The sequence below is a fragment of the Alligator mississippiensis genome, chromosome 2 (genome assembly GCF_030867095.1).
Source record: "Alligator mississippiensis isolate rAllMis1 chromosome 2, rAllMis1, whole genome shotgun sequence".
Classification (NCBI taxonomy): domain Eukaryota; kingdom Metazoa; phylum Chordata; order Crocodylia; family Alligatoridae; genus Alligator; species Alligator mississippiensis.
The window spans coordinates 2,506,488-2,522,521 of record NC_081825.1 but is presented as its reverse complement, the minus strand read 5'-3'; the positions used below and the strand labels follow the sequence as shown (position 1 = coordinate 2,522,521).

The 16,034-nt window shown below is 51.9% G+C and overlaps 2 protein-coding genes across 2 annotated transcripts in view; one reads left to right on the top strand and one right to left on the bottom strand.

Annotated features, from left to right (window-relative positions):
• The window catches only part of LOC102564300 (zinc finger protein 420), a 295,266-nt gene extending 289,124 nt beyond the window's left edge, over positions 1 to 6,142 (top strand). Inside the window, exon 7 of the mRNA XM_059721183.1 lies at positions 3,492 to 6,142. Within this exon, the coding sequence (XP_059577166.1) occupies positions 3,492 to 4,260 (769 nt within the window). The 3' untranslated portion in view covers positions 4,261 to 6,142. The remainder of the gene's footprint in view (positions 1 to 3,491) is intronic.
• LOC132248240 (zinc finger protein 420-like) overlaps positions 1 to 16,034 on the bottom strand; it is a 178,436-nt gene that overhangs the window by 71,943 nt on the left and 90,459 nt on the right. The gene's annotated exons all lie outside the window — the stretch shown is intronic.

Genomic DNA, 16,034 nt, shown 5'->3' with positions numbered 1-16,034 from the left:
TTCAACGCAAATGGGAAAAGGTAGCACAAGCCTGTGAGATATGTGCCAAAGAGAAATGCCATCGAATCAAACATCAACTTGGAGCTTTTAACCCCTCGCACTTCCAGGTGGGAAAAGTCTGGCAAGTAGATCTGCTTGGGCCCCTCCCGGGGTCCAAACCACCAAGTAAGGGATTAGTCATCGTTGATTTGGGAACGCGCCAGTTACAGGTCATTCCCTTACGGAAAAGCAACGCCACTGCTGTTGTCTCCACCTTATAGATTCATAGATGTTAGGGTCGGAAGGGACCTCAATAGATCATCGAGTCCGACCCCCTGCATAAGCAGGAAAGAGTGCTGGGTCTAGATGATCTAAGAGTGCTGGGTCTAGATGGATATCCAACCTCCCCTTGAAGACCCCAGGGTAGGGGAGAGCACCACCTCCCTTGAGAGCCCGTTCCAGACCTTGGCCACTCTAACCGTGAAGAAGTTCTTCCTAATGTCCAATCTAAATCTGCTCTCTGCTAGCTTGTGGCCATTATTTCTTGTAACCCCTAGGGGAGCCTTGGTGAATAAAACCTCACCAATTCCCTTCTGTGCCCCCATGATGAACTTATAGGCAGCCACAAGGTCGCCTCTCAAACTTCTCTTGCGGAGGCTGAAGAGGTCCAGGTGCCCCAGTCTCTCCTTGTAGGGCTTGTTCTGCAGGCCCTTAACCATCCGAGTGGCCCTTGTCTGGACCCTCTCCAGGTTATCCGCATCCTTCTTGAAGTGTGGTGCCCAGAATTGCACGCAGTACTCCAGCTGCAGTCTGACCAGCGCGCGATAGAGGGGAAGTATCACCCGTGCTGGTTTCCCCTCAGCATAATTTGTCCTGCTCGGCTCTCACAAATGTGAGCCTTGATAATTTTTTCAAAGACTTTGCCAAGGATGGAGGTGAGACTGACTGGCCTATAGTTGCCCAGGTCCTCCTTCCTCCCCTTCTTGAAAATGGGGACCACATTGGCCCTTTTCCAGACCTCCGGGACTTGGCCCGTGCACCATGAGCGTTCAAATATTCCTGCCAGTGGCTCTGCGATGATGTCGGCCAGTGCCTTCAGCACCCTCGGATGGAGCCCATCCGAGCCTGCCGACTTAAAGGCATCCAGTTCTTCCAAGTGACTCTGCACCATCTCAGGGTCTACGCATGGCAGTCTGGCGCCTTGCTGCTGCCTCTCTACAACCCCAGTGAGAGACTTGTCATGCCCCTCGCTTAGGAACACTGAGGCAAAGAACTCGTTGAGGAGTTCGGCCTTGTCCCCTCTGTCTGTCACCAATTGTTTCTGCCCATTTAGCAGGGGTCCTATTCCTCCCTGTGCCTTCCTTTTACTCCCAATATATCTAAAAAACAATTTCTTGTTGTCCTTTACTTGGGATGCCATCCTCAGCTCCATGGTAGCTTTGGCCCGTCTAACTGCCTCCCTACAAGCACGAGCAGAGGAGGTATATTCATCTTTGGTGATCTCTCCCTGTTTCCACTTTTTATGTGCTCCGCTTTTGGCCCTTAGGCTGCCCTGGATTTCTGTGGTCAGGCAGGGAAGCCTCCTGGCCCCTTTCCCTCTTTTACCTCGCACGGGGATCGTCTCGCTTTGTGCCCGAAGGATCGTTTCCTTAAGGCACAGCCACCCTTCTTGGGCTCCCATCACTTCAAAACTCCTACTCTGCAGTGCGTCCTTGACTAATCGCCTGAGTTCATTGAGATCAGCTTTCCTAAAGTCTAGCACTTTCACCCTACTAGTTACCTTACCCACTCGACATCTTATGTTGAATTGTATTATTAGGTGATCACTGTCTCCCAGATGGCTACCGATCTGTAGGTCCCCTACCATGTCATCCCCCGTTGCCAATACCAGATCCAGTATGGCATTCTCCCTAGTGGGCCATGCACCTCCTGTGTCAGGTGGAGGTCCTGTACACAGGTTAGAAATGTGTGTGAGTGGTGGGACTTTGCTGTCTGTGTCTCCCAGCAGATGTCCGGGTAGTTTAGGTCCCCCATGACTACCGCCTCTTCAGCTTTTATGGTCTCCGAGAGCTGCCTCAGGAGCCCCAAATCTATTTCTTCCCCTTGAAACCGCTGCATTTGCTGCCTGGCAACCTCCTCATGAAATTCAGTCTGACGGAGGACCCCCTTTTAACTCCAACGCCCTGGAAAAATTCGCCCATCTTCACAAAGTCGCCATCTGCCATACCACCCGCAGTCCAACGGCATCGTGGAGAGACACGTCGGCTTATACAAAGAACAACTTCGCCTCAGAGGGGGAGGAATGTACAAAAACTGGATTAAGAACAATCATGACGTCCTCATTTTGCTGAACACCGCAAAGTCACTATGGGACGAGGCTAATCCCAAGAAATCTCTACCATGGGAACCTAAATTCCAACCAGATGAGTTAGTGTGGGTTTCAATACCGCACCCTTGTCAATCTCATCCACAAGTCTACAAGGGAACAGTTCAACGGTCGGAACAGTATCCCAATACCTATTCCATCCTGTTAGAAGAAAAGCCCGATCGTCCCCCCGTTATCGTTCACCACAACTGGATGACTCGCCGTTCTGCCGTTCATCCAGTTTCCTTGTAGTGAACCCGATTACGGTTTTCTTCTGTTTTTTTGTCCCCTTACAGGCCCGGCAGTGACAAAGCGGCAATCTACAGCTGCTCCATCGCAAGATCCACCGAGCACCATCGCAGACGCAAGAGCCCGATGTGTGACATCACCATGACACCTGCCAAAGCCCTTATGATTGAACTTTTCGTAATTAACCTAATTATGCGTATTTGTATTTGCATTGGTTGTTGTTTAATCCAATTTATTAAGGATATATATACCCGTTTACCACTTGAACCTTGTGAAGCCAACGAGTTCGTGGACGACGCAGCCGTCTAACCTAATTCCCTTGTGTATTGTGACATGGTCAAGGGGGCATGTCATAACCAAGTGAGTTGAGTGCCCCTGTCACAATAGAACTCCTTAATAACCGCAGTTACTTTCAAATTTAGTACGTTCTGCCTCATTAGCTATTCCCACTTGGCAGTCTGTCATTGGCTACTGTAAACGTATAAAAATCCGTGCAACTTCCGCCCAAGTCGGAGACCTCTGAGCACGCTGCAGAGTGACCTCGGAGAATTCCAGCCACGTGACAGAGTGAATTGGCGGCCTGATCAACCACCAATTTCTCCCCGTCATTGACCGGTCCTGACGTACCCCTATCCTGCATGCTCATTTCTTTCTACAAATTCGCCGGCTCGGTTCTGTTGCTAGTTACCTGTAACCACACAAGCAACTTGTTACCTGTAACTACGTAAGCAACCTTACCTCCTGCGTCGCAGCCATCAGCGGCGTAAGTAAAGTTAAAGTAAAAGTTATTTTGCAACCAATACGCTGTGTCTCGCCTCTCCATCCACCAGCCTGCCTGACAGCCGAGTAATCAGCAATCCTCCTCAACTCGGCTCCAGCCGTCTGAGACACATACAAGGGAGAAGCCACATCAATGCTCAGAGTGTGGGAAGGGCTTCACTTACCGCTCCCAGCTGGCTGTGCACCAGCATATCCACACGGGGGAGAAGCCACATCAGTGTTCAGAGTGTGGCAAGATCTTCACTTACTTGTCCAGCCTGGCTAGGCACCAGCGCATCCACACAGGGGAGAAGCCACATCAATGCTCAGAGTGTGGGAAGAGCTTAACTTATTACTCCAGCCTGGCTAGGCACCAGCGTATCCACACAGTGGAGAAGGCACATCAGTGCTCAGAGTGTGGGAAGAGCTTCCATTACTCCTCCGAACTGGCTCAGCACCAGCGTATCCACACAGGGGAGAAGCCGTATGAGTGCTCAGAGTGTGGGAAGAGCTTCAGTTACTCCTCTGAGCTGGCTCGGCACCAGCGTATCCACACAGGGGAGAAGCTACATCAGTGCTCAGAGTGTGGGAAGAGCTTCGCTCAGTCTTCCAGCCTGGCTCAGCACCAGCGTATCCATACAGGGGAGAAGCCACATCAGTGCTCAGAGTGTGGTAAGAGCTTCATTTACGCCCACCAGCTGGCTCTGCACCAGCGTATCCACACTGGGGAGGAGCCACAACAGTGCTCAGAGTGTGGGAAGGGCTTTACTCAGTCTGCCCACCTGGCTTATCACCAACGTATCCACGCAGAGGAGAAACCGCATCTGAGCTCGAAGACCGGGAAATGCTTTTTCCAATCCTCCAAACTGGCCCAGCACCAGTGTATCCCTATCCAGGAGTGTCCATAATTCTGTCAGCAATACAGAAAGGGTTTGGGGATGTATACCGGCTCAGCACCCACCAGTGTCTGCATCCAGGGAAGCAGTGTCATGCCAGGGGACTGCAGCAACAGTTCACGCTTTGTTCAGCCTTTCTAGAGCACTGCAAAATCCAAAGGACACAGGCCAGCCTCCCAGGTTTGATATGGGTGAGGGGTTAAAAGGAAATGCCTCAGTCAGATGCCCACACTGTTACCTCTGAGCTCTGTGTTCTTGGGGAACCCTGGCACAGGACACAGTCTGTCTGATTCACAAAGAATTCCCGCCCCCCCCCAACGAAACTGATTAAGGTGGAATGAGAGTCACACCTAAGACCCTCCAGATAAGGGTGACAAGAGTGAGACAACTGCCCTAGGTCTCATATGCATCCGAGATGGAACCAGATGACCATTCATTTACAGGGGAGATCGAGAACAGGAAGTCCAAATCAGAGACTGCAGTGAATTCTGGGATCAGAGAAGCAGGGGAGCTCTGCATGATGGGGAATGTATGCTCCAAATGCTAATCAACCCATGTTTACACACACCCAGTTCAGCATTTATCAGACCAGTTCTAATCTGGCTTTCCAAAGGACTCCCCTCCTCCCCCCTCCACCATCTCTAAGCAGAAGTAAAGTTTAATAGGTGTCTCGCGCCGTACAGTCCCCAGTCCTACTATGGGAGGCCTATTTAAACTTGATTGACTAAAACTCGGTTGCCAGGTTAGGGAATGCTGAGGGAAAAAGACCGACTCCGAGGGGGTATGGGCAACATTTGAACAATGATAAAGGGTTCATCACAGCGTCCAGCCCGTTAGAGCCCCCTCAGAAGTGTTGTCATACTTTTCCCAGGACAACTGGTGGAAGTCCTCTCCACAAAAGTTTATGAGGGTGTCAGCCTGTCCGTGGTGATCAACCCGGCCAGGTTAGGCGTGTCACGTTAATCTGTGGGTGTTGGTGTGTATGACAGATTTGGTGGCTGGAGGAACCTAGCCCCATTGAAACAGTCCTGCAAGATAGCTCCATTGGGGGTGAGGACTTGCAGAAGGGAGAGATACAGCTCCGTATGGAAACACAAGTAACACTGATTGAATTACAAGGACCCTAGAAACATACCCCTAATAAATGAGCACACCCCAAAGTAATTGGCAAATCTAGTAACAACATGGATACTGGGGGAACCTGTGAGGAGATTGTGGCAGAGTCCCATCTCTGTCTTTCCCCAAACACTTCTGAAAATGTGGTTACCAAATCAGTGCAGAGGGCAGACACCTCTGGTCCCATCTGTTTCAGGTAACTCCGAGTTGTAACCTGAGCTGGATGCATTCCTCAGGGAGGGGGAAACCTGCTCCCTTTGCCTACGAGATTGGCATCACATACCTGGGTGCGGGGCTTAAGCTCCCTATTGCTCTAAGCAGTGGCAACATGACTGAGATGGGGCTAGAGACCCCACGAGTCTACCCAGCAACCAGTGATGGATTTCAAATTGTTTGTCTGGCAGCCAACAGTTGCTGGCCTTCATTGGATCAGGTAAATGAGGTCATAAGGTCTATATAAGTTAGGGACTGCCTAGGAGGAGGGGCAGTAGCCATGATGAGAACTCGGAGAGAAGCTGGACCTTTTGAAGTTCACTCGCTGTCTTGATACTCATGATCAATGAACTGCTTGTCTCCAGAGGAAATCTCCAGCTGCCTCTGGCTAAAGTTGTGAGTAAGCTACTTGAGAGTGAATTAGATATATAGGTTGTAGTAACAGATGTGTAATCAAAGGCTACCATGCCACTGTTTGCTCTGTGGGATGTCTTTGATTTTCCTCTACTCTGTACCCTAGTCCAAACCTACTGCTTGTAACCAATAAAGTTCTCCTTAGTACCTAGCATGGCAGACTTACTGGGAGAGGGTCTAGATTATGCCTTGGGGTCCCCTTGGTCCAGTTGACTGAGGGAGACTACTATTTGTGCTTCAAACTAAGGGAAGCACCCCAAGTTCTTGCAGTGGGTTGAGTACCCCTCAAAGAGTACTAGGCCTGTGTTTCCCAGGGAGCACTGGGCCAGAATCAGTCTAGACCTTGGGTGGTGGTGGCGTTACCCCCAGGTTAGCAAGTAGGCTCCAGGAAGGGGGTGGGCCAGACATGAGGCACCCCCAAGGAGGCACTTGGAGCCTGGTAGGTGGTTGGGCGCAGTGAGGTAGGTGGCTCAACGCAGGAGCACCTCCTACTGGCCCACCAGAGAGGTGATCTTTGCATCAGCCTTGGAGCCTGTGCCACCCCATCATTCTCTAAAAGCAGGCACTGCTCCCAGGGGCAGAAGAAGTGTCTTTACAGTAGGTGACCTCCCCAAGACAGATGCCTCCAAATGACACCTGTGGACTGTCTTTGGCTGACTATCAGCTTCAACTCCCCTGCTGGCCCCAGGGCTCTTGTATGTGAGGCTTTAGAGTTGTAGGAAGGAGCACATTTAATGCTGGGGGAGCATTGCCTGCCTTCCACCCTGATCATGCCTCTCCTCCCCACTGCATTCCCCCTCTTCCAGGCCTGCACATTCCCATCGCGGTCTGCAAGAAACTGCTACAAAATGAACAGACTGGGCTGCCAGTATCTTCATCCAGGGAAGCAGTCTCATGCCAGTGGACTGCAGCCCAGTCTGCTCAGTTTGTTAAGAAGGATGAGAGGATGCAGGTGCTTTCACAGGCAGGAAATATCCTATACTCAGAGGCAGGGTCTGTGGCGGGCCAGTAGGGGGCGCTCCTGCGTTGAGCCGCCCACCTCCCTGTGCCTGGCCACCTTCCAGGCTCCAAGTGCCTCCCTGGGGTGCCTCACGTCCGGCCGGCCCCTTCCCTGGACCACCCCCGCTAGCCTGGGGTTCCTGCTGCCACCATCCAAGGCTCTGGACGCAATTCTAGCTCTGCGCACCTTGGAAAACTCAGGCCTGATCGTCCAATGGGCACTAGACCCAATACAGGCACTTGGGGCACTTCCCAAGTCAGGGGCTTATCAGGAAAGCCTCCCTTAGTCCACAGACCTAAGGGGCCTCCTCGGCATAATTTAGAGCCTCCCCTCAATAAGTCTCCCACACCGGTCACAAGGAGAACTTTATTGATTTCAGGGAGTAGGGTGGGAACAGGGTAAAAGGTAGAGCAGTATCATGGAAATCTCAGAGGAATCCCTTAGAGCAAACCAGGGTGGCTGAGGTAGCCTTTTGATCTCGCATCTGAGTTACTGTAAGCTAAATATCTAGTCGGATCTCGAGTAGCTTACTCACACGCATCATCCAGAGGTGGTTGGAGTTTTCCTCTGGAGGCAGGGCACTCTGAGCATGCGGTTATGAAGAGAGAGCCAGTTTCAGATTCATCTGTGTGACTGCATGGCTAAAGGCTCCTCTTCTTCCTGGCCCGGGCCTTTAAATAACTTCTCTAAGCTCAGCAGCCCGGTCCAATCGAAGCTGCCAGTGCTGGCCACAAGCCAGACAATTTAAAAAAAGCATCACTGGCTACCTTGGCCAGTGAGTGGGGCTTTTCCCTCCCCCTCCCCTGCCCCAGGTGACCAGAGCATCCGTCTCCGAGGCACCAGACTTTTGCCATAGACAGGGAGGGAGATCCCTGCCCTGAGGGATTCAACACCAGACTTTCAGGCTGGCAGAGACAGATCTCTGGATAGGAACACAGACGGTGGCATTTCTGCCACACTTCCTCCCCCCCCCCCGCTCCTTTAAAAGCTCGGACACGGGGCCTGTCAGGGCTGTGGGTCCAGGCGTGTCGGGTCAGGGAGTTCCCACGGGATGCCAGAAGAAGGGAAAAAAAGAAAACCTGAAACGAGTTATTACAAGAACATACAGAAACCATAAAACCTGATGGCAGTCTTACACTAGTGATCTTTTCACTAGTCCTGAGTCCAGAGGACCCACTACCCAGAGTCCTTTTGTGACAAGGCATCCGCTATCACGTTCTGGCTTCCCTTGATGTGCTCGACAGTGAAGTTGAGCTCTTGAAGCTGCCAGGCCTATCGCTGCAGCTTGGCATTAGTGTTTTGCATGGTCTGCAACCACTGCAGTGGGGCATGGTCTGACAGGACGGTGAACTGTTGTCTCCACAAATAGGGCTTCAGCTTGTTCAGTGCCCAGACGATTGCCAAGCACTCCTTCCCTCCCGAGGGATTAGCTTCCGGCTGAGGTACGCCACGGGGTGCCGTGTCTCCTGGTGCTCCTGTAACAGTACAGCTCCCAGTCCTACGTCGGAGGCATCCGTTGCCACGTAGAATGGTTTATCACGGAGCAGTGCCTTCAGGATTGGTTGTTTGACCAGGGCAGCCTTGAGGGTGTCAAATGCTTCCTGGCACCCCTGCTTCCGGACCACTGGGTCTGGGCTGCCCTTCTTGGTCAGCTCGTGCAGGGGGGCGGTGGATGCCCCAAACCCCGGGACAAATCTTCGGTAGTAACCCACCAGGCCAAGGAAGGCTCTGACTTGCTTCTTGGTCTGTGGAGGCGGCCAGTCTTTGATGGCCTCGATCTTGTCCCACAAGGGAGCAATATGACCTCCACCCACACGATGACCCAAGTAGACTACCTCAGATAGTGCCCACTGGCACTTTTTGGGTTTCACAGTAATACCAGTTTGCTTGATCTTACCTAACAGAGTGGTCAGGTGAATCAGGTGTGACTCAAAGTCCTGACTGAAGATGGCGATATCATCGATGTAAGCCATGGCAAACTGCTCGCATCCTTGCAGCAGATTATTAATCAGTCTTTGGAAAGAGGCGAGAGAGTTGCGCATACCAAAAGGTAAAACTGTGAACTCGTATAGCCCCATAGGTGTGGTAAAGGCAGACTTGGCTATGGCATCCGGGTCCAGGGCCATCTGCCAAAATCCTTTAGAAAGATCGAGAGTAGAGATGACCTTGGCTGGGCCCAGGCGATCCAGCAACGTGTCCATCCTGGGCATAGGGTACGCATCAGGGGTGGTAATGGCATTCAGTTTCCTGTAGTCCACACAGAACCGGATGGTCCCATCCTGCTTCCGGACAAGTACCACCGGACTGGCCGAGGGACTCGTTGAAGGCCAGATTACCCCCAACTCTTCCATCTCTGCGATCTCCTGTTTTATTTCTTGCCTCAGCTTCTCATTAACTGGGTAATGTCGGGAGTATATAGGGTGATGGCTGCCCCTCTCTATCGAGTGTACGGCCAGGGCCGTTCTACCTGGTTTGTTAGAGAACACAGTCTCAAAGTCCTTGAGCGCTGCGAGCAGCTGGTCCTTGTCCTGGGAGGGCAGATGGTCCTTTTTGGGCCGGGTCAGGCCCTGGTGTTATGCCTCAGCTCTGTATTCTTGGGCAACCCTGGCACAGGATGCAGTCTGTCTGACTCACAAAGGACTCCTCCCCCCCCCCTCCCCTCCTCTACCTAAATGAAACTGATTAAGATGCAATGAGAGTCGCACCTAAGACCCTCACCAGATAAGGGTGACAAGAGTGAACAACTGCCCTAGGTCTCATTTGCATCCGAGATGGAACCAGATGACCATTCATTTACATGAGAGATGGAAAACAGAGAGCCTGAAGCAGAAACTGCAGTGAATTCTGGGACCAGAGAAGCAGGAGAGCACTGCATGATGGGGAATCTGTGCTTCCAATGTTAATCAACCCATGTTCACACACACCCAGCTCAGCATTTATCAGACCAGTTCTAATCTGGATTTGCTAAGGACTTTTCCCCCACCAGACACACACACACAGCTCTAAGTTTAATAGGCATCTTGGGCCGTACATTCCCCGGTCCCACTATGGGAGGCCTATTTAAACTTGATTGACTAAAACTCGGTTGCCGGGTTAGGGAATGCTGAGGCAAGAGACCGAGTCCGAGGGGGTATGGACAACATTTGAACAATGGTTAAGGGTTCATCACAGCATCCAGCCTGCTGGAGCCCTAATCCCAGGTGTTGTCATATCTTTCCCAAGACGACTGGTGGGAGTCCTCTCCACAAAAGGTTATGAGCACCCCAATAATTGCTTTAAATCTGGAAAAGTCATGCTAAGCTGAGGCTTGTGCACAACAAGTAAAAATCCCAAATCCTGATGCTGCAAGCTATCTATTGTTCCTGAAGAAACCATGAGATATCCCATCAGTATATCTGCCATCCATAGGAATCTCAAGCTGGCTCCCAAGTATTTGGGTTACTCCCTAGTCTTAAGTGTTTCCTGATTACCAATCAGTTTCCTGAGATGGTCCAAACCAGATAACCCCTTGTCAATAGAAAAGACAATGATTTACACTACTGAGGGTGCTTCCAAGCAGCTCAACTGAGGGTATAAAAATCTGTAAGTGTGTGTGCTTAAAGAAAGAGAAAGAGAAAGAAAAAGAAGAAGCAGGAGAAAGAAAAGGGAGAAAGAAAGAAGAAGAAGAAAACTCCTGTGTTGACACCATCCCCTGTTGTTCTTGGGACGCTGGAAGAACAGATCGTCTCTCTCTTCAAGGATTGTGCTACGGACTGTGCCTGTCAGCTTTGCAGCCTGGGTACCGTGGACTCGGTGAGATTCCCAGCGTTCTCTCTTCTTTCTAGGCATAAACTTCTGAACCTGAACTGTATCAGTTAAGCTTGAGCTAAGTTTCCCCAAATACTTAGTGCAACCAGGGTAGTATTGTCATTGTTTGTGTTTGTTTTTCTTTTGCATGTCTATTACTACTAGTACTATTATATATTTCATATGCTTAGCAATAAATAACTTTTATAGGCAAACTGGTAGTAATTGAGTATATTTTTCCTTCTCTGCTTCTTTTTCCTCCCGTGCTCTGCAGCAACGCTTCTTTTACCTATGCTAAAGATCCCTGTGAAGCCCAAATTATTGTGGGGTCTGCTCATCAAGAGGCCAAAGATTGGGACGTGCTGAGTTTGAAACACATAAGGGGATCAGCTTGTACAGGCTGATTGACCCAGTTTGATTCAGACGTGCCCTTATGAACTGAATGCTGGCCCATGAGGGTGTCAGCTGCACACCCAGCCGGATTCAGAGGGATTCTGTTTACCTGTGTGCTTGTGTCTGACTGCATTTTATTGTTGCTCTTATGAACTGATTCTTGCCATATGAGGGTGTCAGCCTGTCCATGCTGATCAGCCCAGCCAGGTCAGGCGTGTCACGTTAAATTGTGTGTGTTTGTGTGTATGACTGATGTGGTGACTGGAGGAACCCAGCCCCATTGAGATGGAGTCCTGCAAGATAGCTCCACTGGGGGTGAGGGCTTGCAGAAGGGAGAGATACAGCTCGGTATAGTAACACAAGCAGCACATTGACAGAATCACCAAGACCCTAGAAACTATCCCTAATAAATGAGCACACCACAAAGTAATGGGCAAATTTGGTAACACCGGGCCCTTTTCATCGCTCTGCACGCGGGCTGTGGCCGGCAGCCCGGGCAGGCCGGGACGGAGAGGGCGGGCGCCGAGCTAGAATTAGGCACAGACACTTAACGGTTGATTTTAAGATTGTTTACTTACACCGAGATGGTCGCGGTGCAGGCTGAGAACTTGCTTGAGTTGCAGTTACAACAGAAAACACGAACACACGTGGAGTTTGCTAGGCTCCATGCAGACAGAACACGAACAATCACGTGGAGGTTGCTAGGCTCCACGCAGACAAAACTCCGGATGTCCAGGACAAGCACGCATAAAACTCGTCGATACGTCTTATACAAGGCTCCGTTCGAAGACGGGAAGAGGTGGGCGGTGGATCAGGCCGCCAAACTCCTCTGGGCAACACACAGGGTTTCTATTACCCTGCTGCGCACACCCAGAGTCCCCACGAGATGGATGCGGAGTCCTCTTCGGCTTGGGCGGAAACTGCTCAAGCCTCTTATACGGCTAGCAGGCCAATTGCTAGCCGCCACGTGTGAATAATTTAGAACTAGCCAATTGCGGGGCACGAATTTGCATACGACGAGCGGGAACTCTTTGCACCGTGCATTTCTGTGTTGCAAAGGAAATGCACCCTGCAAAGACAGCTGCGAAGTGGCGGGAACACTCCTTTGCATGCGGGTTCTCTGTGCAGCAGAAGTCCTCCATGCAATGAAGTTGCAAACCCACGGGGATAATTCTTAGTGCCGAAGCACACACAAAAAATCAGACCTTTGGGTCATGACATCCCCCTTGCTGAAGGCACAATAGAACTATACTTCAAACCTATCATCTGGGTTATTCATAGCTCTGTCAATGGTTCGCGAAACTAAACGAGCAAAAACAAAATCAGTCAACAATAAAAGTTCTTCCTCAAGGGATCGAATCAAATAATAGCCGGCACACACACATATACATAAAATCACATTCATAACAAAAAACTGGACTATCATGATTTCAGTAGGCGTCATGGTGGAATCGCGCGTCAGGCCTTCATTCCTTTCGGTGATGTTGTCCCTCTCGGGGCCTCTCTCCACCACGCACTCCGAATCCCTGATCTGTAAAAGAACTCTCTTAAAATGGTTATTCACTACTATTTACAAAATCACACAGGACCACACGATAATGCAGTTGATCAAACTTATGATCACTATTAAATACAAATATATAAACACGATTTTATACTGGACAGCTGTTTCTCTTTTCCGACTCAGCAACTCGATGAAATCGTCGAGGAGTCGTCATCCCCTTCTTCTAGATAGTGAAAACCTAACTCGTAGGCTAGCTGCCATTGTCCCAAAATCTGAAGCTGTCTCTTATTAAGTCCAGAATGCTGCAGGAGGAATCCAAACATATATCTCTCCTCTTGCATTCTCTGGCGTAATACTGGACGCTCGGATTTGCGGCGTTTCATGTTCTGAACCTCAGCCAGGCATTGACACTCCCGATCACTGGATAGTCTTGGCTCCATGAGGAAGCGTAGTCTTGACAACTGATGGAGACTACTCACAGGATGATTGACCAGTGGGTTCAGCACAATCCGCAAAACCACAAAGTTTCTTTGCCCATAGACTTTAAGACAATTATCTATGCTGTCGAGAGTCACTGGAACGGTTCCAGGGTCTCGCAGGTGACGATGAGGCCACGGTCGCATTTGTTGGAGCGGTGTTAGTCCCAACGTGCATTCTCTTGGGTTCTAGGTGCAATACGAAACTCCGATAATAGCCAGTATAAGCTGCTCTGCACTGGTGTGCTCTGGTCGTCCATCGTGCCATGAGTGGCCTTCTGTTCAATCACTCCTGCCACAAGCGCTGGAATCGGAATAGGCTAGTGGACGCTAAACGCCACCATGTCGATGTCGGTGACATGTCCTCTACTCCATGAAGCTTGTCTCACCAAGAAGCTTGCTTCTTCCTGGTCCAGGAGGTCGGACCCAAGTTCCACGACCAGACATCCCAACCGCACAGCCAGAGTTTCGTCGGATCGGATCCTGGATTCTCTACACAAATTCTGCAGTTCGGCTCTGGAACGAGCGTAATAGGTGGTAGCTTGAACTGCACTCTGAGGACCGATGACTGGGCTGCTCGATGCTGCAGGCTGATCAGTTTCTTTGCGAGTTGTCGTTGCTGTTGCTGTTTCTGTCGGAGCTGCAGTCATTGTTACAGTGGGAGTCGTTGTTTCAGGCGGGAGGGGCAGATGCGCTCCTCCGCGTGACTCCCCCTCCCTTCGGCAGAGGGGCGTGGTCGGCAGAATCGACGTTACATCGCTGGGCGGAGTCACCGGCCGAACCCTCGCGGGCTCTTCTGAAGCTCCATCCCTCTCTTCCGGCTTCTCCGCACGGTCTTCCCTCTGCTCGGCGCCATCTTGTTGGGGCAGTTTAAGATCCCCTTTCTCAGCCGCTTCTCCGACCGCCCGAACAGCCATACGCAGCTGGGTCTTTAAACTTAAAGTTTTATTCATCAGATCAGTCATAGTCTGAAAAGTTGCATTTAGTTCTCCCCCCTTGTTGCACCGTAGGATCACTCTCTCGTCTACGGTGCGGTCCTCTGTCTCCGGGTCTTCGCGGCGCTCGGACGGACGCTCATGACCCCTTAGTCCCGGTATTACCATGCAAGGAGAAAGCCATCTGATCGGCATCGGCTCTCCCATGTCCCGGGCCCACCGCGAGCAATGGACACACTCCCGGGTGGGGGTTGGGCTTACTGTGCTCGCCGAGTCAACTTCGGCAAGGGTTACACTATCGAGGGGCCTATACAGGACCCGCTCATCGCCCATGATACACCCGAACGCCGCGGGGTGAAGATATACTTCTTTCCCTTCTAGGGCTCCGATTTCTGGAGTTCCCTCTTCTCCCCTTAACGAAAGGTGTCCACGGACACATCTCCGGCCCGTTCCGCCTGCCTGGTGGTACGCGAGGTGCGCCTCCAGTTCTCCGACGCTTGCTACGCTGCGTCTCCCACTTCTCCAAGGGCAGTTCTCAACTAATTCGAACTCTAGCGAGCCCTCTCCTGATCCCATCCTCGTCGCCATGTGCAGGCCGGGTCAGGCCCCGGGCCCTTTTCGTCGCTCTGCACGCAGGCTGTGGCCGGCAGCCCGGGCAGGCCGGGTCGGAGAGGGCGGGCGCCGAGCTAGAATTAGGCACAGACACTTACCGGTTGATTTTAAGATTGTTTACTTACACCGAGATGGTCGCGGTGCAGGCTGAGAACTTGCTTGAGTTGCGGTTACAACAGAAAACACGAACACACGTGGAGTTTGCTAGGCTCCACGCAGACAAACTCTGGATGTCCAGGACAAGCGCGCATTAAACTCTTCGATATGTCTTATACAAGGCTCCGTTCGAAGACGGGAAGAGGTGGGCGGTGGATCAGGCTGCCAAACTCCTCTGGGCAACACACAGGGTTTCTATTACCCTGCCACGCACACCCAGAGTCCCCACGAGATGGATGCGGAGTCCTCTTCGGCTTGGGCGGAAACTGCTCAAGCCTCTTATACGGCTAGCAGGCCAATCACTAGCCGCCACGTGTGAATAATTTAGCACTAGCCAATAGCGGGACATGAATTTGCATACGACGAGCGGGAACTCTTTGCACCGTGCATTTCTGTGCTGCAAAGGAAATGCACCCTGCAAAGATCCCTGCAAAGTGGTGGGAACACTCCCCTGCACGCGGGTTCTCTGCGCAGCAGAACTCCTCCGTGCAATGAAGTTGTATACCCACGGGGATAATTCTTAGTGCCGAAGCACACACGAAAAATCAGACCTTTGGGTCATGACAGGTCTGGCAGGCAGAGTTCCTCGATCCCTGCCTTGCCCTCCCAGTCACCATACATGACCGGCTTCTCCGGATCCTCCGGTGTGCCCTCAACACAAATACCATCTCCTACTGTGCGTGTACCGACACCCGCTCGCCGCCGCATCCTACAGCGTGTCCCGACACCCCCTCCCCACTCCTTCATACAGTGCATCTCCCGACACCCTGCCCCGCCCCGTCCTACAGCGCGTCCCGACACCCCCTCCCCCATCTTACAACATGTGGCCCAACGCCCCTCCCCGCCCCGTCCTACAGCGTCTCCTGACGTCACTCCCCGCCCCGTCCTACAGCGTGTCCCGACGCCCCCTCCCCCCATCCACCAGCGCGTGTCCCGACGGCTCCTTTCCCCATGCCTGCCACCACGTGCCCCTACACAACCCCTTCAATTCCCGGTACTCCCCCCACCCCCTGCCCTTCCTTGTGTATCTCCCCTCCTGCCGCCCTCTCCACTCCCCCGAAACAGGCAGATTTCCCTCTGCACCGCCCCGGCTGCAGCCATGACGGCGGTAACCCGCCCCTAAGCAGCACGTCCGTACCCTGCCTTGTAATTCCTCCCGCGCCTGCGCTCCCTTCCCACCC